This window comes from Aquarana catesbeiana, linkage group LG07 (assembly GCF_042186555.1).
Source record: "Aquarana catesbeiana isolate 2022-GZ linkage group LG07, ASM4218655v1, whole genome shotgun sequence".
Classification (NCBI taxonomy): Eukaryota; Metazoa; Chordata; class Amphibia; order Anura; family Ranidae; genus Aquarana; species Aquarana catesbeiana.
The window spans coordinates 81,704,061-81,729,674 of NC_133330.1; the positions used below are offsets into that span (position 1 = coordinate 81,704,061).

General features: G+C 43.0%; 1 protein-coding gene across 1 annotated transcript in view; it reads left to right on the forward strand.

Moving 5' to 3' along the window:
• Positions 1-21,004, forward strand: part of MKRN2 (makorin ring finger protein 2) — a gene marked incomplete at its 5' end in the record, with an annotated part of 32,484 nt that extends 11,480 nt beyond the window's left edge. Inside the window, 5 exon segments of the mRNA XM_073592375.1 lie at positions 3,067-3,377; positions 5,323-5,537; positions 6,575-6,685; positions 7,782-7,926; positions 20,752-21,004. Of these exon segments, the coding sequence (XP_073448476.1) occupies positions 3,067-3,377; positions 5,323-5,537; positions 6,575-6,685; positions 7,782-7,926; positions 20,752-20,898 (929 nt within the window).
• Positions 21,005-25,614: the final 4,610 nt, after the last annotated feature.

A 25,614-nucleotide genomic window follows, 5' to 3' on the forward strand; every position in this document is an offset into this window, starting at 1 on the left:
CTCACACATGTGATATCGCCGTACTCAGGAGGAGTAGGATAATCTATTTTGGGGTGTCATTTTTGGTATGTACATGCTATGTGTTAGAAATAATATATAAACGGACATCTTTGTGTTACAAAAAAATGCGTTTTAACCACTTCCCGCCCGCCGGCCGTTATACGGCATCCTTGACTTTGTACGGGGATATCTGAATGATGCCTGCAGCTACAGGCATCGTTCAGATATCTTTTTCAGCCAGCGATTCCCTACATCATAAGAACGATCATAGCAGCTATTCCACTGCTTGATCGTTCTTACGGGAGGCGAGAGGGGACGTGTCAACCCCGCCCGCCGCCCGCCGCTCTCAGGTGCTTCTACTGACTCACCACTACGATCTAAGCCAGGGTTGTTTTGTTTTTTTTTTTTTTTGTTATTTCAGGCTTCCCAGCCTAGAGGTGAGATGTGGGGTCTTGTTGACCCCATATCTCACTGTAAAGAGGACCTGTCATGCCATATTCCTATTACAAGGATGTTTACATTCCTTGTAATAGGAATAAAAGTGATCAAAAAATTTATTTTTTGGACCAAAGCTCAAACTAAAACTAAAAATAAAGTAAAATGAACAAAAAAAAAAAAATTTTTTTTGTGCTCGCATGCAGAAGCGAACGCATACGTAAGTCCCACCCACATATGAAAAATAGTGTTCAAACCACACTGCTGCGATTGGTAGAGCGAGAGCAATAATTTTGTCCCTAGACCTCCCTTTTTTTTTTCCAAAAAAAACGCGTTTGAAAAATTGCTGCGCAAATACCGTGCAAGATAAAAAGTAGCAACGACCACCATTGTATTCTCTAGGGTCTTTTCTAAAAAAAAACCTATATAATGTTTTGGGGTTCTATGTAATTTTCTAGCAAATGATAATTTTTACATGTAGGAGAGAAATGTCAGAATTGGCCTGGGCAATCCAGAACGCCTGAAGGTGCTCCGTGCATGTTGGGCCTCTGTATGTGGCCACGCTGTGTAAAAGTCTCGCATGTGGTATAGCCGTACTCGGGAGTAATAGCAGAATGTGTTTTGGGGTGTAATTTGTGGTATGCATATGCGGTGTGTGAGAAATAACATGCTAATATGACAATTTTGTGGAAAAAAAAAAAATCTTGATTTTGCAAAGAATTGTGGGGAAAAAATGACAACTTCAAAAAACTCATCATGCATCTTTCTAAATACCTTGGAATGTCTTCTTGCCAAAAAGGGGTCATTTTGGGGGTATTTGTACTTTTTCTGGCATGTTAGAGTCTCAAGAAATGAGAGGCCGTCAGTACTTCAGGTGTGATCAATTTTCAGATATTGGCACCATAGCTTTTGGACTGTAACTTTCACAAAGACCGAATAATTTACACCGATTTTTGGGTTATTTTTACCAAAGATATGTAGCGGTATAAATTTTGGCCAAAATATATGAAGAAAAATTACTAATTTGCAAAACAGAAACTAAGAAAAATGCATTTTTTTTACAGAATTTTAGGTCTTTTTTTTTTTTCTTTTATACCGCAAAAAATAAAGAACCCAGCGGTGATTAAATACCACCAACAGAAAGCTCTATTTGTGTGAAAAAAAGGACAAAAATTTCATATAGGTACAGTGTTGCATGACTGAGTAATTGTCATTCAAAATGTGAGGGCACCCAAAGCTGAAAATTGGTCTGGTTATTAAGGGGGTTTAAGTGCCCAGTAGTTAAAGTAGATGTAAACCCGAATGATTATTATTTTTTTATTTATTTATTTTTTTTTTAATGTCATAATGTAGAGTATAAGATTTCCTATCATTTGAGCCCAGTCTTGCCACACAGAGTTAATCCATCTCTGAGCAATCCTCTTTTATTGTTCAGTGAGATAAAACTTGACAAACAGAGAAAAACTTTGTCAAATCCTCCCCTTGCTGTGAGTGACAGGTGATTTACATATTTTGTGCACTAGCCCAAGACATGCATTATTTTTTAATTCCCACCCCCACTCCTTTGTTCAGCAGCTCTGCAAGGATTGGCTGTTCCACACCTCAGCATGATTTGGCATGCTGAAGTCATGTGGTTACTTTCCTGTCTTTTCACTGGATGTTAGAGATCATAGCAGGAGTTCAGTGTAAGAAATACACAGGAGAAAATGCATATTGACCAGGGGAGTGTAGAGGTGGGCGGGGAGTCTACTGACATCACGACTCCACCCACCGAGCTCCAGACAACAGACCCACCCACAGAATATGCAGTTTTTCGGGTCTCATAACAAACAGAGGGGAGACATTTGACAGGTAAAGATACATGCAGGGGGCATGTATATCCTTATAGAGAACCCCTATGGCAGTAGTTTAGAAAGGATGACATTGGGTTTACATCCACTTTAGGGCATCAGCATAACAAAATTAGACCAATATGTATGAAGAAATTGAATTTTATTATATTCTCCTCTTCCTTTTTTTTTTTTTTTTTTTTTTTTTAATAAAAATCCAAGTGATGGTTATATATCAACAAAAGAAAGCTCTACTTGTGTGAAAAAAAAATATATACAATTTTCATTTGTGCACAGTGTTGCATGACCACGCAATTGCCAGTTAAATTAGCGCAGTTCTGAATAACAAATAATGCCCTGAAGGGGGTTAAACTTTCCAGAGCTCAAGTCATTGAGGTATGCTGTTGGAGGTGGAACACATAACAAACCTATAAGCCTCGTGGACATAAGCAGGCATAAAATATGCCTAGCTTAAAATTCCCAGGGTTTTCCCAGGAGGATCACGGTTTACATAAGTATGGGGACATACAGCTATTCACTTTTTTGGCCAGCTGTATGCCCCACCTTTGACACCTGGGGCACAAACTCTGTGAATTTTATGACAGGCATATTTATTTTCTGTGTATGAAGGGGGGGGGGGGTCACATTTGGCTGCCAAAGTGGAAACCCAGCCTATTTTTACATTTTTAACACCTTGGTAAAGAAAATGGTATGCATTATACGTGAGAACTAGAGGCTGTGTGATTCTTCAAATTTCACGTGAATTCATGACTATCAATTATCTTTCTAATGCCATTATTAGATTTATCGGGATTGGCAGAAGATAAAAATCGATTACATCTTGCTTCTAACCAAAACTACAACAGTGATACTCAAGTGACTGATGAAGTGTTGAAACCGCACTCTTACCTGGAAGCCATCTGTACAGGACTGGAAGAAGTTGAGGCGGCCTCACCATTTCCTGGGGACCCCCAGCAGCTTTGCCCCTATGCAGCTGCAGGGCCATGTCACTATGGGGAAAGCTGTGTCTATATCCATGGAGATGTTTGTGATATCTGCAACTTACAAGTGCTTCACCCCTATGACCAGGAACAGAGGAAGTCACATGAAAAGGTAAAAAATGTCCGGAGATCCTTCGTGTGTCTGCATGGTCGTTAGGGCAGCATCCGTCCTGCTGTAGTCTGGCTAATATAAAAACCATATAAAAGCACATCTGAATCAGACTGGATGCTAAAAATTCATATGAGGCCTTTAAATCTAAATGCATTTCCCAAAGATGTTAATTCTTTTTGGTAATTGAACTCCTCACCTAAAATGACTAATAAAGTTGCTTACATGCTGACCTGACCCACTAATACTCTGAGCCTTTGACCTGAAACAAGCATGCAAGTCAGGGAGGGAGGTGCTGGGGACTTGGGAGTGCTTATCTTATATTTTTCTGGGTCAGTGATTCAAATAGCGCATCACGATAGCCACGCAGATAGCATTCTCAGGAGAACACAATGGTAGCCTTCTACCATTAACTTTAAGTAAATTGACTCTGCTGGTCATCACAAGCCCATTGTCATAGTCATCCACATAATTTTTTTTGTAGTCGGTCTTACTGGAAAATTCGATAACCCTAACTGCCATGACCTAGGGTGTGCCATGGTCTTGCTGGTCAGTACGCCTAAAAGAGAGCATACCCCAAGTATAATGTATGAAAATAGAAAGTTGGGTGTTATGGTTGGGCGGGAACCACGAAATGAGGCAGACAAGGGATCTGTTGGAGGAGGCTATACCCGCCAAGACTTCTCCTACAAATACAGACTGGCCAAAGGCTAGCCCTCTAACTTATTTTTTTTTTTTTTTTGTTTCTATTGAGTGGAGAAGGTTTTAGAAACTTTCTCAGCTTTAATTCTCATTGAACCATTTTTAGTTAGTTTGCTGATCTAGGCATAACCAATTAACAGGTAAAGGAGACATTCATATATATAAAATATCTTTATGCAGAATCGCCTTATTGTGTCAAAGTAGGCTGTATATGAATATTTTCTAATCCTCCCTTAGTTATGTTCCATCTAGTTATTAAGCTGATCTTCCCAAACAGAGAGAAACTACTAGTTTTGAGAAGTCAGTGGTGACTCCATATTTTTCTTAGTGCAAGTTTGTAAGTTGAGATTCATAAATTTCAGGTAAAAACTATTTTTGTATTATTTTATGAATAAAAAAGGTATTGCTTGAGGGAAAAAAATGGTCTACTAGAAATTAAAGTGGGCTTCCAAATCAGTTTAATAAGTCGGATTTTAAGGATTCAATGGATGTAAAAATGTAAGCCGCGTAAAATTTTTTGATTTATGCCGGATTACTCCTAAATCTACATGGTGCTTTATGAAATCGTTTTATATGTTGGAGCTACGGTACATGAATAATCTTTTTGTTGACAGTCTGAGGCTTTAGCCCTGTTTAAGGCCCCTTTCACACGAGGCTGACTCCGCTTCCACGGAGTCCACCTCGGTCCGCCGGCTCAGCGGGAGATCTCTCCGTTGTTCTCCACTGAGCTGGCGGATGATAGGTCCCTCTCTGCTCACTGAGCGCGGAGGGGCTTGTCGAGCGCCGCTGCTTCCTATGGAGAGATCGGACGAAAATGGACAGCATATCCGTTTTCATCAGATCTCACCCGATCCGATCCGCCAGCAACTGATCTGAACGTAGGGCCATCCGTCTGCTTTTAGCGGATCGGACCGGGTCAGATGTCAGCGGACATGTCTCCGCTGACATCCGTCGCTCCATAGGCTAACATGGAGCGCCCTTTCAGGTCCGCCGTCAAAATTGACAGGCGGACCTGAACGGTCTAACCGTGTGAAAGGGGCCTAAAGTATGAGAAAAGTCAGAGCTCCTAATCTTTATACTTTTGAGTGACTTGAAAAGTCATTGAATTAGCATTTTCAAATTTAATTCTCTCTATTTCCTCATTACTGGTTTCCAGTATACCATGTCATGTCAGGCTTCTATCTGCCTTTGTATAGCTAGTACTCAAATCTTGCTGGAGCTGAAGTGTATAATTTTTTTGTTTTAGTTATGTATGGAAACATTTGAATTGGAGATGGAAAAGGCCTTTGCTTTCCAGGCCAGCCAAGACAAGGTGTGTAGTGTCTGCATGGAAGTCGTATATGACAAGCCTTCACCATCAGAGCGGAGATTTGGTATCCTGTCCAACTGCAACCACACGTACTGCCTGTCCTGTATCAGGCAGTGGAGATGTGCCAAACAGTTTGAGAATCCTGTCATAAAGTAAGTGCTGGGGGCTAGATTTTAGAAACATGCAGCATGTCTTTTTTATTTCAATTGCCTTCTCCTTTTTTTTTTTTTTTTTTTTTTGGCTGAAGTAGAGGTAAGTAAAACCACTTCATTTGAATAAAATTGTGTAATCATTAAAAAGTGGAGGAAAAGCTTAACTATAGTATAATTATTCTTAAAAAATGTTCCCTTCCCCCTCCTCCTACCTATCCTGCCTAACCAGTATAAAAAAAGATGCGTGTGCTTACCTGTTTTTAATCCACTCTGGTCCGGTCACTTGATCCCACAGCTCCAGCTCCCTTGTGTTGGTGAATGACTGCTGCAGGGGAGAGGAGGGAGAGCACCAACAGCTTGGGCCATGGGAGCCTATGCGTGATGTCAGTGCTCCCGGAATTCACAGCTGTTGTGAAGCGCTCACTTACACAGAGCTGCGGTAACACGTAACCGAGGCAGATTGAAAATTGGTACGTATACAGGTTAGGTAGGAGGAGAGGGGGGAACATTTTTAAGACTAGTTATAGTTGGGGGTTTCTTTCAGTTGAAATACATGTGTAAATAGTTCTTCAATATATCTTTATATTGTTTTTCTGTTACCTGCCACACATTGACATTCAGACTGGGAAAAAAAACAATTTCTAGATTGTAAGCTCTAACGAGCAGGGTCCTCTGGTCTCTCCTGTATTGATTTGTATTGTAAGTGTACTGTCTGCCCTTGTGTTGTAAAGCACTGCGCAAACTGTTGGCGCTATATAAATCCATAATAATAATAATAATAATTAGACTTTAATGCATCGTACAATACTGTGAATCTAACAAATAGAGCTTACTATTTTAAAGTGAGAGCACAGGAGACCTCATTGGTAAGCTGCCATTCCTTCATTATCAAATCGCAGCCTTGACCAAGCTGCATTACATTGACTGCAATGTACAATATCTCCTCAGGTTATCTGAAAACTAGCTGAACATAATTACTCATCCAGGTAACACCAGTCACAGCAGCATTTGTCCTTTTTCTTTTGTCTTCTGATTAGAGCATGTCCAGAATGCCGGGTGATATCAGAGTTTGTTATTCCCAGTATTTACTGGGTGGAAGATCAAAGCAAGAAGAATGAACTGATTGATGCGTTTAAGCAGGGAATGGGGTGAGTTTGACTTTCGATGAAAACCAAAAACTTCTAAAACGGGGAACCCAGACTATAGAATCCTCAGATTCGCAGGTTTATGATGGCTGCATCGAGTAACACGTCTTTGGGGAACTAGGGTTTTTAATTAAATTTACTAACATGTAGACATTTGATGTGTCGATGTGGAGCCTTTATACCTTGAAAGCCTTAATATGCAGATGGAGACTTTGATTCTTGCAGTTGTGTTCGGTCACCTTTTTCATCCTCCTGCATTTGCCTGTTCAGTTTTTAAATCTTTTTCATTTTCGTTCCACTTTCTTTTTTCAATGTAAATCCCTAAAGGCCCATTTTACTTTTCTCAGTTCCGGTGTGTGGTAATAAGGCATGCGTTAATGCAGCGCACAATACATGCATTAGCATGATGCGCTGCCATTGGTTACATTGGTGCTGAATTCCAGTCACAATACTTGCATTCATGGATCTTTCTCAATATCACAAATTATATAATTCCACTTTGCAAACCCAATTAATGCCCATCATCACTGTGCTGCACATAGCCTGTGCAGAGATGTGGGAGGGACACAGCAGGCCCCACCCACTACAGGCTGCCTGCAGAGAATTACAGGAGGCAGATACAAGACCAGATTCCCTGCATAAGCAGGGAGAGCAGCAGTGACCAATCTATATTACCGAAAAATCTTCGACAAAGGCAAAGTATAGGGCTTTTTCATGCTGGATTACTGCATGATCTGTAAAAAGTACATAGAGGACATCAAGATTCCGTTAAGAATACATGAGGCCCTTCAAGATTTAAATTTATCAGATTTCAGATGATTGGCCAGAAATCCCTCCCCCTTCAAATCTGGATTACATGTGGTACCTGGAAATGGAAAAGGTTGACAGAGTAGTGCTTGACTAGCCAAAGATGTGGACACACAACTTTATAGAACAAAATGGGGATATGTTTATATACCTGTTACATGTTATATACCTACCTAGATAATGTTGTAGACTTTCTGTTTTATAAAACAAAAATTTTACTGCCTGTTTCTAGTAAAAACTTACTAGGACACATCCTACAGTGGGTGACCAGTTGCCTTTCTTTAAATTTCAGTAAGAAGGCCTGTAAATACTTTGATCAGGGACGTGGCACCTGCCCTTTTGGTGGAAAGTGTCTATACCTGCATGCATTCCCAGATGGAACCATAGCAGACCCAGAGAAACCTCGGAAACAACTTGGATCCGAAGGCACAGTACGGGTAAGAGCCCTTCTTCCTTTTTTTTTTTTTTTTTGGTAGGTTTATTAACCACTTGCTTACAGGGCACTTAAACCCCCCTCCTATCCAGACCAATTTTCAGCTTTCAGCGCTGACGCACTTTGAATGACAATTGCGCGGTCATACAACACTGTACTCAAATGAAATTTTTATCATTTTTTCACCACAAATAGAGCTTTCTTTTGGTGGTATTTGATCACCTCTGCGGTTTTTACTTTTTGTTAAAAAAATGTAAAAAACTGAATTTAAAAAAAAAAAAAAATTTTTATTTTGTTATAAAAAATTTAAAACTGGTAATTTTTCTCCATTGATGTACGCTGATGAGGCGGCAGTGATGGGCACTGATGGGTGGCAGTGATGGGCAGCACTGGCAGGTGGCACTGATTGGCACTACAGGTGGGCATTTATAGGTGGCACTTGCGGGCACTGTTAGGTGGCACTGTGGGCACTGTTAGGTGGCACTTTTAGGTGGCACTGATGAGGCAGATGTGCCTCGACCACTTCGGGACCGATGTCCCTGACATCTCAGCCGGTGAACGGCTTTTTTGTTCTACTTGCGCTGTCAGCGTGAGTAAAAAAACGATTACCGATCTTTTGTTTACATCATGTGATCAGCTGTCATTGGCTGACAGCTGATCACATGGTAAGGGGCCGGGACCGGCCCCTTACACGGATCGGTGATCAGCCGAGTCTCAGTGACTCGGTGATCACAGCACGCCCGGCGCGCGCCCTGCAGGGAGCGTGCACAGGGGAGGCCGTCATATGACGGCCTCCCGGGAATGCAGGTCCGCGCTGTGGCCGTCATTCGGCCATAGCGCGGATGTCTAGTGGTTAAGTTACAATATTAAAAAAAATGCCACTAAATTGATAGATGAATTGTTAAATGCCCTGTGAGTGTGCAGAAAGATGGATATTGCCTAGAACCTGGCCGGCGTTCCACTCACTGGGCCAGGAGTGGCGCAGGGGAACACCATCTTGACACGTTTCGACATCAATAGACAACGTTATCAAGAGCATCCCCGTGCCAGCAGTCCCATTGTTTTCTGTTGGGATGCAGTGGCTGCACAGACAGTTCCTGCTACCAGTATCGCATATTTGTGTACCCCCGCGGGCATCATATTGGGACACGGTGATTGTGTCTGTGCAGCTGCAACCAGACAGAATACAATGGCACTGCTGGCACGGGGATGCATGCAACACCTGTGCATCTCCAGGATGGCAAAACGGGGCCCTGTGTGAACGATATCATATTGTATATATCATATTGACTTATAATGATATTGGGAAATACTATTCATTTTCAGACTATTATCTAAACCTATTAATACTAATTTAACTTCCCTAAAGCTATGACAAATTATCCATTTATAAATGGTATTTTGCATAAATGTCATCCCTTTGTGCTAGACTTGCTTTTTCCAAGATTCTGCACTGAAAATGACGTCAATCCACAGAGAATGCCCTATACTAAATGTTTCATCTTGTGTAAGATTCCTGGAAAAGTGCCACATGCCTGAAGTGCCCATATTACTAATTAGAGGGCTCATTCACACCAGTGATCTACATTTTTCTGCTTCGGATCAACGCAGGGGCAAATCTAAAATAGTGGTTTTCTCTGTACTTCAGTCACAACAGTGTTGTGTACATGTGCGTTGCAGTGTGCTGTGGCATTAAAAGGCATCCTGTCTGCATTTTAACACAATGCAACATACATGAATGCATGTAAAGAGATAGATATAGATAGATATAGATAGATATAGATAGATATAGATAGATATAGATAGATATAGATAGATATAGATAGATATAGATAGATATAGATAGATATAGATAGATATAGATATATATATATATATATATATATATATATATATATATATATATATATATATATATTCAGCAGTGCAGGAAAGGGATGTGCACTGCTCTTTTACCTGTATATCTCGCCTGAGTAACTTTAGAATAAAGTGACATGGTTGATATGAAGAAATGCCTGAGTAGGGTGATGTAATGTTTCCCATTCCAATGCTGAGACGTGATTGTAGTAGGAAGTCTGTCCCACATGGTACTCATACTTTCAGCAGTATGGTCTACCTCTGTCAAAAGAAGTAAATCAACTAAGGATCTAAAATAAAGATTCCCTCCTGTTAAACCTCAGTTACACTTGGAAAATGCATCTACCCAAAAAAAAATCACTTTTGCTATAGCATGGATACTTTTAAAACCCCAGTCAGTAAAAAGACCGACACAGTGTGCTGACATCTCCTTCCCTGTTGTAGAAAGGAAAAATTGGTCAAAGCAAAACACCTGTGTGATTAAGCTCTGGAAGCACGTATTGCCTGAACGCTCTGGTACTAGTATGTTGCAGAAGCCGGAAAATGCCAGCTTGCATCAGTGCTTACCACACAGGTTTTTTCTTCATGATAGAGTACCTATCCTTTTAAAGTGTATGGTGTTTTGCATACATTTTGTTTTAGAGTTTATTCCTCCTAATTGATTCTAAGCTCGGTTGAATAATCACTAAACATTTTCTGCTGTAAATTTTTTATCAGTTATATAGTTGCACAATTTTTGTGGCAAACTGAGTGACAAATTTAAGTATTTAGATCTTTAAAGTGTTCACCTTTTTACGTAAAAATTACCTATGCATTCCAGCTTTTCTTGTATATTTAAGGGTAGTCCCTAGGTTTAAAAAAAAAAAAAAAAATGCTTAAAGTAATACTAAAGGTTCTGATTTAAGAAAAAATATAAAATAATAAAAATTTCATTTATACTTGCCTGCACTGTGTAATGGTTTTGAACAAAACAGCCCCAGTTCTTGGGTCCCCTGCCAGCACTCTGGGCTCTCCCCCCCCGACCCCCCCCCCCCCCCCTGATGAGTGCCCACAGAGCAAGCTGCGTTCTCTGGGGGCACGTGTGTGTGTGTGTGTGTGTGTGTTCTTGCTTCTGAACTGCCTCTGTGTGACTATAAGACAAACAACGCAGCTCAGCCCCTCCCCACCCCCTCCTCACTGGATAGCAGCAGGAGCCAGTGGCTGCTGTGCTTCAGCCAATGAGGAGGGAGAGACCCGGGAGAACTGAGGCTCCTGTGCACACCACTAAATTGGGTTCAGGTAAGTATTAGGGGGGGCCTGAGGAGGGAGTTGCACACACTGAAGGTATTTTTTTCCTTCATGCATGAAGGTAAAAAACTTTGAGGCTTTAGAACCACTTTAATATACAGTACATGTAGGCCCTTTTGTGGCTTCTCTCTAGCCTGCATTTAAAACTTCTAGAGTGGGTGACCCTACATTTACCCTTCAAGAAATTTTCCACAGGAGTTTTGCAGAGAGGTATTGTGCGCCTTATAGTCACACAGAGGCAGCTCAGGAGCGAGCACACACAAGTGCCCCCACAGCACGCACGTTGCTCTGTGGGCACTCATCGGGGGGAGGAGCCCAGAGTGCTGGCAAGGGACGCAAGGAGGACTGGGGCTGTTCTGTTTAAAACCATTACACAGAGCAGGTAAGTATAAATATTCATTTTTTTTTTGTTTGTTTGTTTAAACCTACAGGTGTGCATTGGAAAACAAGCCATTTTTCTCCCTTCGCCCTTCAGGACAGCACCTTGGAGAGAGCGCAGCTCCACCTCTTAGACAGGAAACACTGCATGACAACGCCCCTTTAAAAAGCAGCTGCTTCCACCATGCCGTCAGTTTTTGTGTTTCCTCCGCCATGGTGGAAGCACTGCTTGGGGAACCAGAGGGGCTGTGCTCTCTCCAAGGAGAGGGTTTTGGCAGGACCTCCATGTTTGGGTACTCAGACCAGCCCAGCTCCTTCCCGCACGTGAGGGGGGTGCTCCGGTGTCCCTTCCTTCTCCGGCTCACAGGAGTAATGGTCTGCCGGAAGTTTTTCCACCCGGGGTGTTCGGGGGCCGCGGTTGTGCTCAGTAAGAGCGTCCATGCCAGGCCTCTGCATGGCGGCGCCAAATCCCGGACAGCGGATGACGCCAGTTCCGGTGGGCGGAGACTTCCTGCGGGGCGTAGCAGCGATTGGTTCCTGCTGCTGGAACGCAGGAGGAAGGGGCGGGTCCTCTGGCCGGGACTTCCTTTTGTTTGGCACATGGAGCCTTGTACACAGTGCAGCAGCTGCGGATTTCACTATGGAGACAGCAGAATCGTCAGCAGCAATGGTGGATGCAGGTGCCCAGGTTCCCGACTACTGCAACTCACTCCTCATTGGCTTACCTTCAAATAGACTATCCCCCTTTCAGTCCATTATGAATGCTGCTGCCACACTCATCCACCTTACAAACCACTCAGTGTCTGCTACCCCTCTCTGCCAATCCCTCCATTGGCTACCACTCGCCCAACGAATTAAATTCAAAATACTAACAATAAGTTACAAAGCCATCCACAACTCTGCCCCCAGCTACATCACTAACCTAGTCTCAAAATACCAACCTAATCGCCATCTCCGTTCCTCCCAAGACCTCCTGCTCTCTAGTTCCCTCATCACCTCCTCCCATATCCGCCTCCAGGACTTCTCCTGAGCCTCGCCTATCCTCTGGAATTCCCTACCCCAATCTGTCAGACTGTCTCCAAATTTATCCACTTTTAGGCGATCCCTGAAAACTTTCCTCTTCAGAGAAACCTATCCTGCCTCCATCTAACAACTGCACTATTTTCTCCATTAGCTCATCCCCCACAGATATTACCCTTTTGTATAACTTGACCCTCCCTCCTAGATTGTAAGCTCTAACGAGCAGGGCCCTCTGATTCCTCCTGTATTGAATTGTATTGTACTTGTACTGTCTGCCCTAATGTTGTAAAGCGCTGCGTAAACTGTCGGCGCTATATAAATCCTGTATAATTATTATAATAATACTACCCTGGAGATCCAGGAAGAAAAAGCCTGCCTGAAGAAAAAGAATGGAAGGATCCAGAGAAAGGACAGTTCTTTTCTAAAGCCCTCAAGAGGAGGTTTCCTTTTGAGGAGAATGAGGAACTGTTGTGGAATAAAAAAACAAAGATAGATGCTGCTTTTTCTCAAGTATCTAGGAAAACTGATTTAGCTTTTGAGGACATGGGTATTCTCAAAGATGCTATAGATAAGAGGGCAGATGGGCTACTGAAGAAAGCCTGGGACTCATCTCTAGCTAATCTTAAGCCAGCAATGGCGGCTACAGTTGTGGCTAGGAATCTGGAGTGTTGGTTAGATCAACTTAAAAATCATGTAGTTGCAGGTACCTCCAGAAAAAACTTATTGGAGTCCTTCCCTACCCTGCTTGAGGCAGTAAAAAAATATATGGCAGATGCCTCTGCAGAATCTATCAGGATGTTGGCAAGGTCCTCTGCGCCTGTTAACTCAGCAAGAAGAGCACTCTGGCTAAAGACCTGGTCAGGGGAGCTTCTAAAGTAAAACTGCGAGGAATTCCCTTTACAGGAGACCTGATGTTCGGGCCAGAACTGGAGACTGTCCTTGACAGGACAGCAGATAAGAAAGCAGCTTTCCCACAGAAGAAGAAAACGGTACAGCAGAGGAAAAATGTTCGTCCTTTTCGACAAGCCGAAAAGGACCAGACACAGAAGAGACCCTGGTCTTCTCAGAGAGGAAGAGGTAGAGGTGGGGTACTCTTTAGAACCCCAGAACAAACCCCTAAAAAACAATGACCATCTAGTAGGGGGGAGACTACAGGACTTCTTACCAATTTGGGAAAAAAACAACAGAGTCCTTTTGTTCTGGGGTTAATCAAAAAGGGTTATCAATTGGAATTCTCACAAAGCCCCCCAAATCGGTTTTACATCACAAACCTGCCAAAGGATCGGGAAAAGGCTCTGGCCATGAAGTCTGTTACAGGTACTGATGCAACAGAAGGTAATTTCCCAGGTTCCGAAAGATCAAGAGGGGAAGGGGTTTTACTCCCACATTTTTCTGGTCAAAAAGCCATCAGGAAAGTTCCGCCTGATTCTCAATTTGAAGGTTCTAAATTGATCCATAAAATACAAAAAATTCAGGATGGATACGATTTTCTCAGTGAGGAACTTGCTAACCCCTAAATGTCATATGGCTTCCATCGATTTGAGAGATGCCTATCTCCATATACCAATAGCGCCCCCATCACAAAGGTTCCTGCGTCTCGCAGTCAATCTGGGGGGGGGGGGGGGGGGGGGCTCTGCCTTTCGGTCTTTCCTCCTCTCCCAGGGTATTCACAAAGGTGATGGCGGAATCTTTGGAGCCCCTGAGGCTGAAGGGGATTTCAATAGTACCCTATTTGGACGACCTGCTACTTTTTTTGCAGACTCAAAGGGTCAAGTAGAGGTCAACCTACAGACAGTTCAAACACATCTAAGAAGTTTGGGATGGCTTCTCAATCTTCAGAAGTCAAACTTAATACCATCTCAAAGGGTAAGGTTTCTGGGGTACGAAATAGACTCGATAGAACAGAGAATTTTTCTACCCCAGGGGAAAATAGAGAAGATGCATGCAGTTGACCCTGAAAACGTTTCCATCCAACGCAGAGATCTCTGTAAGACAAGCCATGTCCGCTCTGGGACTGTTGACAGCGGCAATTCCTTCGGTACAGTGGGCCAGGTTGCATGCCCATCCTCTGCAATCAGATATTCTGATGAATTGGTCATACCAGGAATCTCTGGAGAAGAAATTCAACATGGGGGCAAGAGCAAAAAGATCGCTCTGGTGGTGGAGGAACCAAGGAAACCTTTCAAAAGGGCTTCCTTGGGCCTTTCCGGTAACCAGAAGGCTGACTACAGATGCCAGCGCATGGGGATGGGGAGCTCATCTGGAAGAAAAAACAATTCAGGGAGTTTGGACCAAACCAGAGGTGAGAAGATCTTCAAATTGGAGAGAGTTATGCCGCGTACACACGGTCGGACTTTTCGTCTACAAAAGTCCAACGGACGCTGACGGACTAAAGCTGGCTGGTAATCCGATCGTGTGTGGGCTTCTCCGGACTTTCAACGGACTTTTTTAGCCTAAAATCCGACGGACTTTAGATTTGAAGCATGCTTCAAATCTTTACGTCGTAAGTACGACGGACCCCGAAGTCCGCTCGTCTGTATGCTAGTCCGACGGACAAAAACCCATGCTAGGGCAGCTATTGGCTACCGGCTATGAACTTCCTTATTTTAGTCCGGTGTACGTCATCACGTACGAATCCGTCGGACTTTTGTGTGGTCGTGTGTAGGCAAGTCCGTTCGTTAGAAAGTCTGCTGCAAGTCCGCTGAAAGTCCGCCGGAAGTCTGTCGGACAGGCTGTCGGACTTTTGTAGACGAAAAGTCCGACCGTGTGTACGCGGCATTACAGGCTGTTCACCTAATCCTCCTCTCCTTCCGGGAATTTCTAGTGAATCAACATGTCCAAATATTGTCAGACAATATGACGGCAGTATTATATTTAACAAATGTAAAAAAAAAAAATAGTGCGCTAACAATCAAAGTGTACAAAAGCAGCGACTACAGTGTTATACAGCACAATCGGAATAGAAAAAAAGTTGCGCTAATAATGTGGTAAGGGCAGCAAAAATGAATGTCACAGATAAATCTTGAAAATAAAACACAGAGCAAACAAAGTGATATTGAATGTAACAATAGACCAAATTTGTGAGCGCAAAAGAATGTCCATACAATCAGTGCGCAGTAAAAAAGGTGAAATATAAACGTAATATTCCCAAAAAAATTAGTCCATATATTAAAAAAACAAATTATGCGAAACCAGAAAAATATCCGAAGGTGACAGGTGAAAGAAATCTTGTTGAAGTGAATGGGGTGCATAGATGAAACCTCCACCTTCAAAAAATTCTGCCGCTTACCAGAGGATCCATTGTTACAGGGTCCTCAATGAGCAAACGGCTGTAACCCCAGCCCGGGATCTTAGAAGCAGGCCCTGGATGACATAGTGTCCAAAGGAACCCTCTCCATAAGCCGGATGGTATATTTACAGTAAAAAACACAAGATACTCCACATAGCATACAAATCGTCAGATATAAATCAGCAAAAAGAAAAGCCGGCCGGCTCCAGAACAACCCGTAACTTCCGGGACTAGATGTGTAGCGGTGTCGTCAGGACATAGCTCCTCCTCCCTACGTCGTTTCGTCACTACAGGACGTGGTCACGGGATACGGGCGGCGTCCTGACACCGCTTAAATACAGAAAAATCCCGCCTCTCTGAGACAGGACGATTTGGGCGCCATCCCATCTAAGGGAAACACTAAGGGCAAATAGATAATAATACTTCATGTCCATAATAGACATACCAAGACGTAGTGGCAATGAGTGATTCAACACAGAGCCAAATCTAAAAAATGAGTGTCAAAGACCCATCAAAATTGAAAAAATCTATTAAGGAAGCCCAATAGAAATAATAAAAAAATTATTAAATATAAAGTCTATGTAAAATTAGCACCACTAGCAAAACAGTTTGTAAGCGGTCATTGAGGGTCATAGCCCAAATAACTTGGGTCAATAAACCTGAGCCATTACTTCAATGTTTAATAATACATCATAACCCCTAAGTGGCTAACAAGATGTATACTAATATCCCTCCAGTGCAGTCATTATAAATGTTCATAAAAACTGACTTTTATCTACAGCCTTTAGTGCGCATAATGAGTTTCTATGTTAAGGACACTCGGGATGTCATTAATCTCCTCTCCAACCTTACACCGAAGGAAGGGATGATATTGGTGACAGCCGATGTCACTTCCCTATACACGGTAATTCCCCATCAATTGGGTTTGGAGGGCGTTTTGGAACATCTCAACCGGTTATCCAATCTCCCTGATGAACAAATTGGATTTATTATGCTATTATTAGAGTTTGCAGCCACTCATTTCTTTTGGTTTGATGGGAATTATTATCGCCAGGATAAAGGGGTTGCAATGGGGGCTAAATATGCCCCCAGCATGGCGAATTTATTAATGGCCAGATGGGAGGAGGATGTCGTCTATGCCCAGCCAAGGCCCCAGGTGGCCTTGTGGGTTCGTTATATAGACGATATCCTCCTCCTGTGGGACGGTACTGATTCTGACCTATCCGAATACATGTGTTTTCTCAATGATAACGATAGGGGTATCCAGCTCAATTATGAGGCTAGCTGTGAGCAGATTCACTTTTTGGACCTCACCATTTCTATACGCAACAATGAATTCGTCACCTCCACATACTTCAAACCGATGGATAGGAACTCTTTCATCCCCCATGATAGCTGCCACCATGCTTCATGGCTCAGATCTGTGCCTAAGAGCCAGTTTCTCCGATCAAAACGGAATTGCACTGATGTTGCCACTTTTCAGACTCGGGCACAGATCCTAACCCAGAGGTTTGTTGCTAAGGGTTATTCTCCCGACTTCGTTGCTAGCACCTTGGACCAAGTGGTCAAAGTGGATCGTAAGGATTTACTTACCGTGCGAGCCGAGGGTCCAGTTGATGCTTCTTATCGCTGTCCCTTTGTTACTGATTTTACCTGCCAACACTCTAAGGTCAAACATATTATTAAGTATAGGCATATCCTTAAAAATGATAGGGTGTTGACATCCATCCTACCAGACAAACCTCAAGTAGTTTTCAGGGGGGCACCGTCACTTAAAGACAAAGTGGCACCTAACATCTTTGACCCTCCCACCACTAGGCCTACCTTCTTTTCAGAATTAACCGGGTACTATCAATGTAGGAGGTGTCAGGTTTGTTCTATTAACGGGTGCAGGAGTAGAAGGTCTGTGAATTTTACCTCCACCTGTACCCAAAAATCTTTCACCATTGAGCCTTTTATCACATGTTCCACCTCGGGGGGGGTCGTTTTATATGCTGCAGTGCCCATGTGGCCTGCAGTATGTGGGCCGGACTAAAAGACCCCTGCAGGTGCGTTTTAAATGAGCACATTAATAATATCAGGAGAGCATTCACCAAGCACTCTGTATCGAAACATTACTTGACTGCTCATGGCAGGGACCCCATAGGTACCATCTTCCTGGGAATTGATAAATTTAGGCCCCATTGGAGGGGCAGCGTTCTTGTTAGAAGCATCTCAAGACTTGAGATGGCTTGGGTTCATAAGCTAAAGACCTATACCCTCTTTGGCCTCAACATCGATGTAGATGTTGATTCCTTTATCGATAACTCCTAGATATTTTGGGTTACTGATATTCTGATTGTGATAGGATATGTCCATGTACCTGTTTTGGGATCTTTTGAATGTGTGGACCCCAGGATGTCCCTCAATAGTTTATAGCATTTGTTGATGTTGCAAGAAATAGTTAAGACCTAATATTTGCTGTTTGTATTACTTTCCTGTCATAGGGTGCCCTTTCATTTCAGGGAGACGTTATAATTTAGGGTCAGTTTTTATGAACATTTATAATGACTGCACTGGAGGGATATTGGTATACATCTTGTTAGCCACTTAAGGGTTATGATGTATTAAACATTGAAGTAATGGCTCAGGTTTATTGACCTAAGTTATTTGGGCTATGACCCTCAATGACCGCTTACAAACTGTTTTGCTAGCGGTGCTAATTTTATATATACTTTTATATTTAATATTTTTTTTTTATTATTTCTATTGGGCTTCCTTAATAGAATTTTTTAATTTTGATGGGTCTTTGACACTCATTTTTTAGATTTGGCTCTGTTGAATCACTCATTGCCACTACGTCTTGGTATGTCTATTATGGACATGAAGCATTATTATCTATTTGCCCTTAGTGTTTCCCTTAGATGGGATGGCGCCCAAGTCATCCTGTCTCAGAGGTGGGATTTTTCTGTATTTAAGCGGTGCGTCAGGACGCCGCCCATATCCCCTGACCACGTCCTGTAGCTCTTGGAGTAGATGCGTTAGCTCACAAGTGGGACTTCCATCTGTCCTACGCTTTTTCCCCCGTTTCAACTGATACCAAAGGTGTTAGCCAAATTCAGATTGGAGCCCACGGAGCTAATATTAATAGCTCTTTATTGGCCGAAAAGACCCTGGTTTTCAACCTTGATGAACCTCTCAGTGAAACCTGCTTGGAGATTACCAATCAGGGCAGATCTGTTGAGTCAGGGCCAAATTCTCCATCCAGATCCAGCTTATCTCAAACTAACAGCTTGGTTTCTGAAGAACAAATCTTAAGACAGAAGGGTTTATCGGAGAAGCTTATTTCTACCCTTCTTGCAAGTAGAAAAAAAGTGACGAGAGACATTTACTTTAAAGTCTGGAAGATCTATAATTCTTGGTGTTCCAGTAAAAACTTTGATTTTCGTACCACATTTTCAGTTTTGGAATTTCTTCAAGAGGGATTGGAGAAGGGGTTAGCAGCAAGTACGCTCAAGACGCAGGTAGCTGCTTTATCAGTTTTTTTGGAAAGAACCCTGTCAGGGGAATCTTTTAATAATCAGATTTTTTAGGGCAATGGCAAAAGTAAAGCCTAGACCTGTTAATTTTCCCAAATGGGATTTATCTTTAGTTCTTCAGGGACTAACTAAGGCACCGTTTGAACCCATAGAAGAAGCATCATTACGTTTCTTGACGTTAAAGACTATTTTACTGGTAGCAGTAACTTCCGCACGTAGAATTAGTGAGTTACAAGCCCTTTCAATTAAAGAGCCCTTTATGAGATGTCTACAGGATAGGGTAGTCTTAAGGACGGATCCAGCATTTCTACCAAAGGTGGCTTCAGTTTTTCACCGTACACAGGTAATCATTCTCCCTACTTTTTGTCCTTTACCTTCGGGGGCAGGAGTAGAAGTTTCCATACTCTTGATGTCAGGAGGTGTCTGCTTAAATATCTGGAAAGAACAAAGGAAATCAGAAAGTCATCTTCACTCTTTGTTTTAATGGAAGGTACTCACAAAGGAGGTAAAGCTTCCAAGAGCACCCTCGGAAGATGGTTAAAGCAAGCCATTAAAGAGGCATACAAATCTTTGGGTCTGGAACCTCCGGAAGGGGTATTACCTCATTCTACTCGAGCAGTGGCGGCATCATGGGCAGAAAGGGCCGGGGCATCTCCTGAGCAAATCTGCAAGGCTGCCACATGGTCCAGTTTTTCGACCTTCATAAGGCACTACCGCTTGGATCTACTATCAGCCTCGGACCAATCATTTGGTAGGAAGGTTTTGCAGGCAGTAGTCCTACCCTGAAGTAAGTTTCTCGGTTATCCTCTCCAAGGTGCTGTCCTGAAAGGCGAAGGGAGAAAACCTTAGTTAGACTTACCGGTGACGGTATTTCTACGAGCCTTTCAGGACAGCAGCCTACTTCCCTCCCTTGGTTATCATATGTAAAATATAATTGTAGGACCTGGTAATTGTCTGATTATATTTTCCAGCATGTAGGAGGATTTCTCGGTAACAACTGACGGCATGGTGGAAGCAGCTGCTTTTTAAAGGGGCGCTGTCACGCAGTGTTTTCTGTCTAAGAGGTGGAGCTGCGCTCTGTTCAAGGTGCTGTCCTGAAAGGCTCGTAGAAATACTGTCACCGGTAAGTCTAACTAGGGTTTTTTTCTTATCCTGAACTGCTTTTTACATGCTAGAGAAGCTGGAATGTGTAGGTTATTATTTTTTAATTTAAAGGTGAACTAACCTATTTAATATAAAAACAAATTATGATGAGCAATGAGGTGAATACTTGTACAGTACTTCATCTGTATCATTCACCTCTTTTCTCTTTCTTGCGTTTAAGGCAGCTCATCCAAATGGCTGTGCATTGTGTTGCGCTGCAAGGCATGTGCGTTGGAGCTGTGTTGCATTAATACTTTAATGTGTGTGTTAATACACCACTTCAGTATGAATGGGTCCTAACTTTTTTTTTTTTAACTTGTTCTTGGTTTCTGTACAGTTCTTTAATGCGGTTAGACTGTGGGATTTCATTGAAGATCGAGAGCACAGAAGTATTCCTACCACTGAGGATGATGTAACCGAACTTGGAGACCTCTTCATGCACTTGTCTGGAGCAGATCAGCAAGAACCCCCCTCTTCCAACTGAATATTTATTAGAAATTGTAGTGTAGAAACTGCATGTATGGGTTAATGGTTAATGGCAGAATCAAGTGTCCTTTCCACTAAGAAAATAAAAACAACACTATTGGCTACTTTCTGTGTTGGTGCACTCTGTTCTCTCCAGCTCAGACTAGTAAAGTTACATTGGGGAAACAAAAGGGCCTCAAGCCTGTTCTCAGTAATGTACTGTCGGCATCCTGCAGTCCATAGAACTGGTTTGTATACTGCATCTATTTTCAGTGTGCAAATGTATTGTATAATCTGCAGCCCCCCTGTCGTTTTAAGTCTATTTACAACTGACCAGCTTCTTATACCTTTTGGGACTGAAGTGGTCCACATGTGTGATCCTTGCGTGCTCTGTCCTGCTGTTGCTATATCTTGTACTTGGACTGCATTTATAAATATTATTTACATTCGAGAGTGGAGCAAAATGAGTGAGGACAAAACTGTGTACCCTAGTATGGAGAGTTGTCCATCTGAAGTTCCCAGGATTGAGTAAAAGCCAGTAATAAATTGAACTCCTTTGAATACAACCACAATTTAAAAAACTGGTCAAGGAAGAATGGAGGTGGCAACTGCTGCCCTCTACTAAAATGCCTAAATGTCTGCTGTAACAATGGCTTGTGTATCAGATCCCTGTCCTGGAAGAAGTATGCAGATCCATAGTTCTGACTGCACTCTCTCTGATTTTCCTGATCTGCATTCTTGTTCTAGGTCAGTGAATTGCAGTAATGAAGGGAAAGGATAAATGTGACAGCCAAGGGAGAGTTTAGCAGTGAAAGCCTCCATACTTCCTTACTTTCAGGCTCGGTTCACACCTAAACCGGCCACGGATCGCACAGCAATGCTGTCCATCCCTGTTCTCCGTTTCAGGGACGATCAGGGCAGAATCTTTGCCTGAATTCGGCCCTGAAACGGAGACAAAGATGCACAGCCTTAGACTTAGGTTTCAAAGTGTTTTCACTTGTATAAAGATGCTGGACATTTTTCCTTATTTTATTTTCCTTGGTAAAATGCAGAAGTACTTGTCTTGAGATAAGTTTCTTTGGGCTGTTTTTAGACCTGTTCCTTTGTCAGCTTTTAATCAACTAGTTTTGACTTTTAAAAAAAAAAAAAAATGGTTGCTTAAAAATTGGTTGAACTTTATGAAGTTTATCTATTAAAGTCAATTTTACACTACAAGTCTGTCAGAAGCCTAGGACACACGGGTCAAATGCCAGGCAACATTGGCCGATTCGATAAAAACCATCCGACATCCGGCCAGTGTGTGTATGGTAGCCAGTCCGACAGATGACGGATTCTGTCGAACGAGCATGCTGGAAAACCAGCAGCCGACCGGCTCCTGATCAGTGCTCCCAGCCAATGGCTGAGAGTGCTGGCCGGGAGGAGGGCGCATCCCCCCTATCAGAACTTGATATTACAGTTACTCCGACCTGAGCTGTCAGGTTTTATTTGTTGGGTTGAACAAAAAAAAAACCTGATGGTGTGTACTAGACTTAAGGCTGGCCATAGACTGAGCAATTTAATTTCCTGTGACCTGTGGAAAAATCACTTTATTTCCCCATCTACACAGTCAGTGTTGATGATGGAACCCATCCCTGCCGGGAGAACACAGTGATTATTGCTAGTGGCAATAACGGGCACTAGCAATAATCGCATGTGAAATCCGACAGGCTGGTTGTACCCAAGTTGATAGATCGATCAACTTTAGTACATTCAGCCTTCCCATACATGGTTCGAATTCAGCAGGAATCGGATGAGATTCAGACCATCTATGGCCGGCTTTAGACTACCCAGTCCCTAGGGTTTCATTTCTGCTGCCTGATTCACTGCAGACTGAACAGTGCTGTCACCCTGTCATAGGAAGAAGACAAAGTTAGTTACCTGGTAACTTCATTTCCAGGAATCTTCAGGACAGCACATGAGAAAGTGGGAACGTCCACCTAAAACAAGAAACATAAGGCTTTAATTTAAAAAACATAAGCTATACCTGTTGGCATTCATAATATAGAAAGAACCAAAGGCAAATGACTAACTGCATTATCATAGCAGACACATTCAGTGGGGCAAAAAAGTATTTAGTCAGCCACCAATTGTGCAAGTTCTCCCACTTAAAAAGATGAGAGGCCTGTAATTGACATCATAGTTCTACCTTAACTATGAGAGACAAAATGTGGAAACAAATCCAGACAATCTCATTGTCTGTCTGATTTTTGAAAGAATTTATTTGCAAATTATGGTGGAAAATAAGTATTTGGTCAGCTACAAACAAGCAAGATTTCTGGCTCTCACAGACCTGTATCTTCTTCTTTTAAGAGGCTCCTCTGTCCTCCACTCATTACCTGTATTAATTGCACCTGTTTGAACTTGTTATCAGTATAAGGGTCGGTTCACACTGGGGCGACTTGGGATCCGACTTGTACGCCCTCAAGTCGCCCCAAGTTGCCCCAAGTCGCTTTGCATTTAGATTATCATGGTAGGCAATGGGAGCGTCTTAATTGACACTACTGAAGTCGCTCCGACTTCAGAAAAGGTTCCTGTACTACTTCTATCCGACTTGTAGGCGACTTGTACCCATTCAACTCAATGTAAGTCGCCTGCAAGTCGGATCTCTCAAGCGACTTTGCAGAGAAAACCCCTCCCTCCCCCCTCCCTCCCAGAGAGGTGATTGGCCACAGGCGAAGTCGCCTGTCATGGAGGCGACTTCAAGTCGCCTCGTAATTTGCCGAAGTCGCGCTAAAGTCGCGCTGAAGCCGCGTTGAAGTCGCGGTACAAAGTCGCGCTAAAGTCGTGTTGCCCATGTGTGAACCGACCCTTAAAGACATCTGTCCACAACCTCAAACAGTCACACTCCAAACTCCACTATGGTGAAGACCAAAGAGCTGTCGAAGGACACCAGAAACAAAATTGTAGACCTGCACCAGGCTGGGAAGACTGAATCTGCAATAGCCAAGCAGCTTAGTGTGAAGAAATCAACTGTGGGAGCAATAATTAGAAAATGGAAGACATACAAGACCACTGATAATCTCCCTCGATCTGGGCTCCATGCAAGATCTCACCCCGTGGGGTCAAAATGATTACAAGAATGGTGAGCAAAAATCGCAGAACCACACGGGGGGACCTAGTGAATGACCTGCAGAGAGCTGGGACCAACGTAACAAAGGCTACCATCAGGGACTCAGATCCTGCAGTGCCAGACGTGTCCCCCTGCTTAAGCCAGTACATGTCCAGGCCCGTCTGAGGTTTGCTAGAGAGCATTTGGATGATCCAGAAGAGGATTGGGAGAATGTCATATGGTCAGAAGAAACCAAAGAAGAACTGTTTGGTAGAAACACAACTCGTCGTGTTTGGAGGAGAGAGAATGCTGAGTTGCAACCATAGAACACCATGCCTACTGTGAAGCATGGGGGTGGCAACATCATGCTTTGGGGCTGTTTTTCTGCAAAGGGAACAGGACGACTGATCCATGTACATGAAAGAATGAATGGGGCCATCCATGTATTGTGAGATTTTGAGTGCAAACCTCCTCCCATCAGCAAGGGCATTGAGGATGAAACGTGGCTGGGTCTTTCAGCATGACAATGATCCCAAACACACTGCCCGGGCAACGAAGGAGTGGCTTTGTAAGAAGCATTTCAAGGTCCTGGAGTGGCCTAGCCAGTCTGCAGATCTCAACCCCATTGAACTCCTTTGGAGGGAGTTGAAAGTCCGTGTTGCCCAGCGACAGCCCCAAAACATCACCGCTCTAGAGGAGATCTGCATGGAGGAATGGGCCAACATACCAGCAACAGTGTGTGACAACCTTGTGAAGACTTACAAAAAACGTTTGACCTCTGTCATTGCCAACGAAGGATATATAACAAAGTATTGAGATGAACTTTTGATATTGACCAAATACTTATTTTCCACCATAATTTGCAAATAAATTCTTTCAAAAATCAGACAATGTGATTGTCTGTCTGGATTTGTTTCCACATTTTGTCTCTCATAGTTGAGGTATACCTATGATGACAATTGCAGGCGTCTCTCATCTTTTTAAGTGGGAGAACTTGCACAATTGGTGGCTGACTAAATACTTTTTTGCCCCACTGTACAAATACAATTTACTTCTGGGGTAGGAATACTCTGCTGTCCTGGAAGATTTTTTTAAATGAAGGTACCAGGTAACTTACTTAGTTTTACTTTAGGCTGGGTTCACACCATTGCAAATTGGATGTGGATTCACACATCCAATTCGCAATAGCAGGAGATTTTGACTGCCTCTCTATGGAGTCGGTTCACATATCTCCGCAGCGGGTCGGTGCGTTTTGCACAAAAGCGCTCTGCATCTTTTGGTCTGTTTCAGGTCCAAATTCAGCCCAAAATTCGGGCTTAAATCCCACCTGAAACGGTGAACCTGAATGCACCGGACCCCTGCTGTGAGACGGATGCGGTGATGGTGTGAACCCAGCCTGAATCATCTTCCAGAACAGCACAGGAAAGCAAAAGTGAAAAATCCCTATCTGGTTGAGGGCACAGCTTGCAGGACTTTTTTTTTTTTTTTTTGCCAAATACTTGGTCTTGGCTAGAGAATAAATCCATTGTGTAGCTTGAGAAATGTGCTGCAACTCATCCAAGTGGCTGCCTTGGCGGTCATCCTGCTTTTTCTTCCACGGAGGTGGCGATTGGCTCTTACAGAGCGTGCTCTGACTGGAGTGTCCAG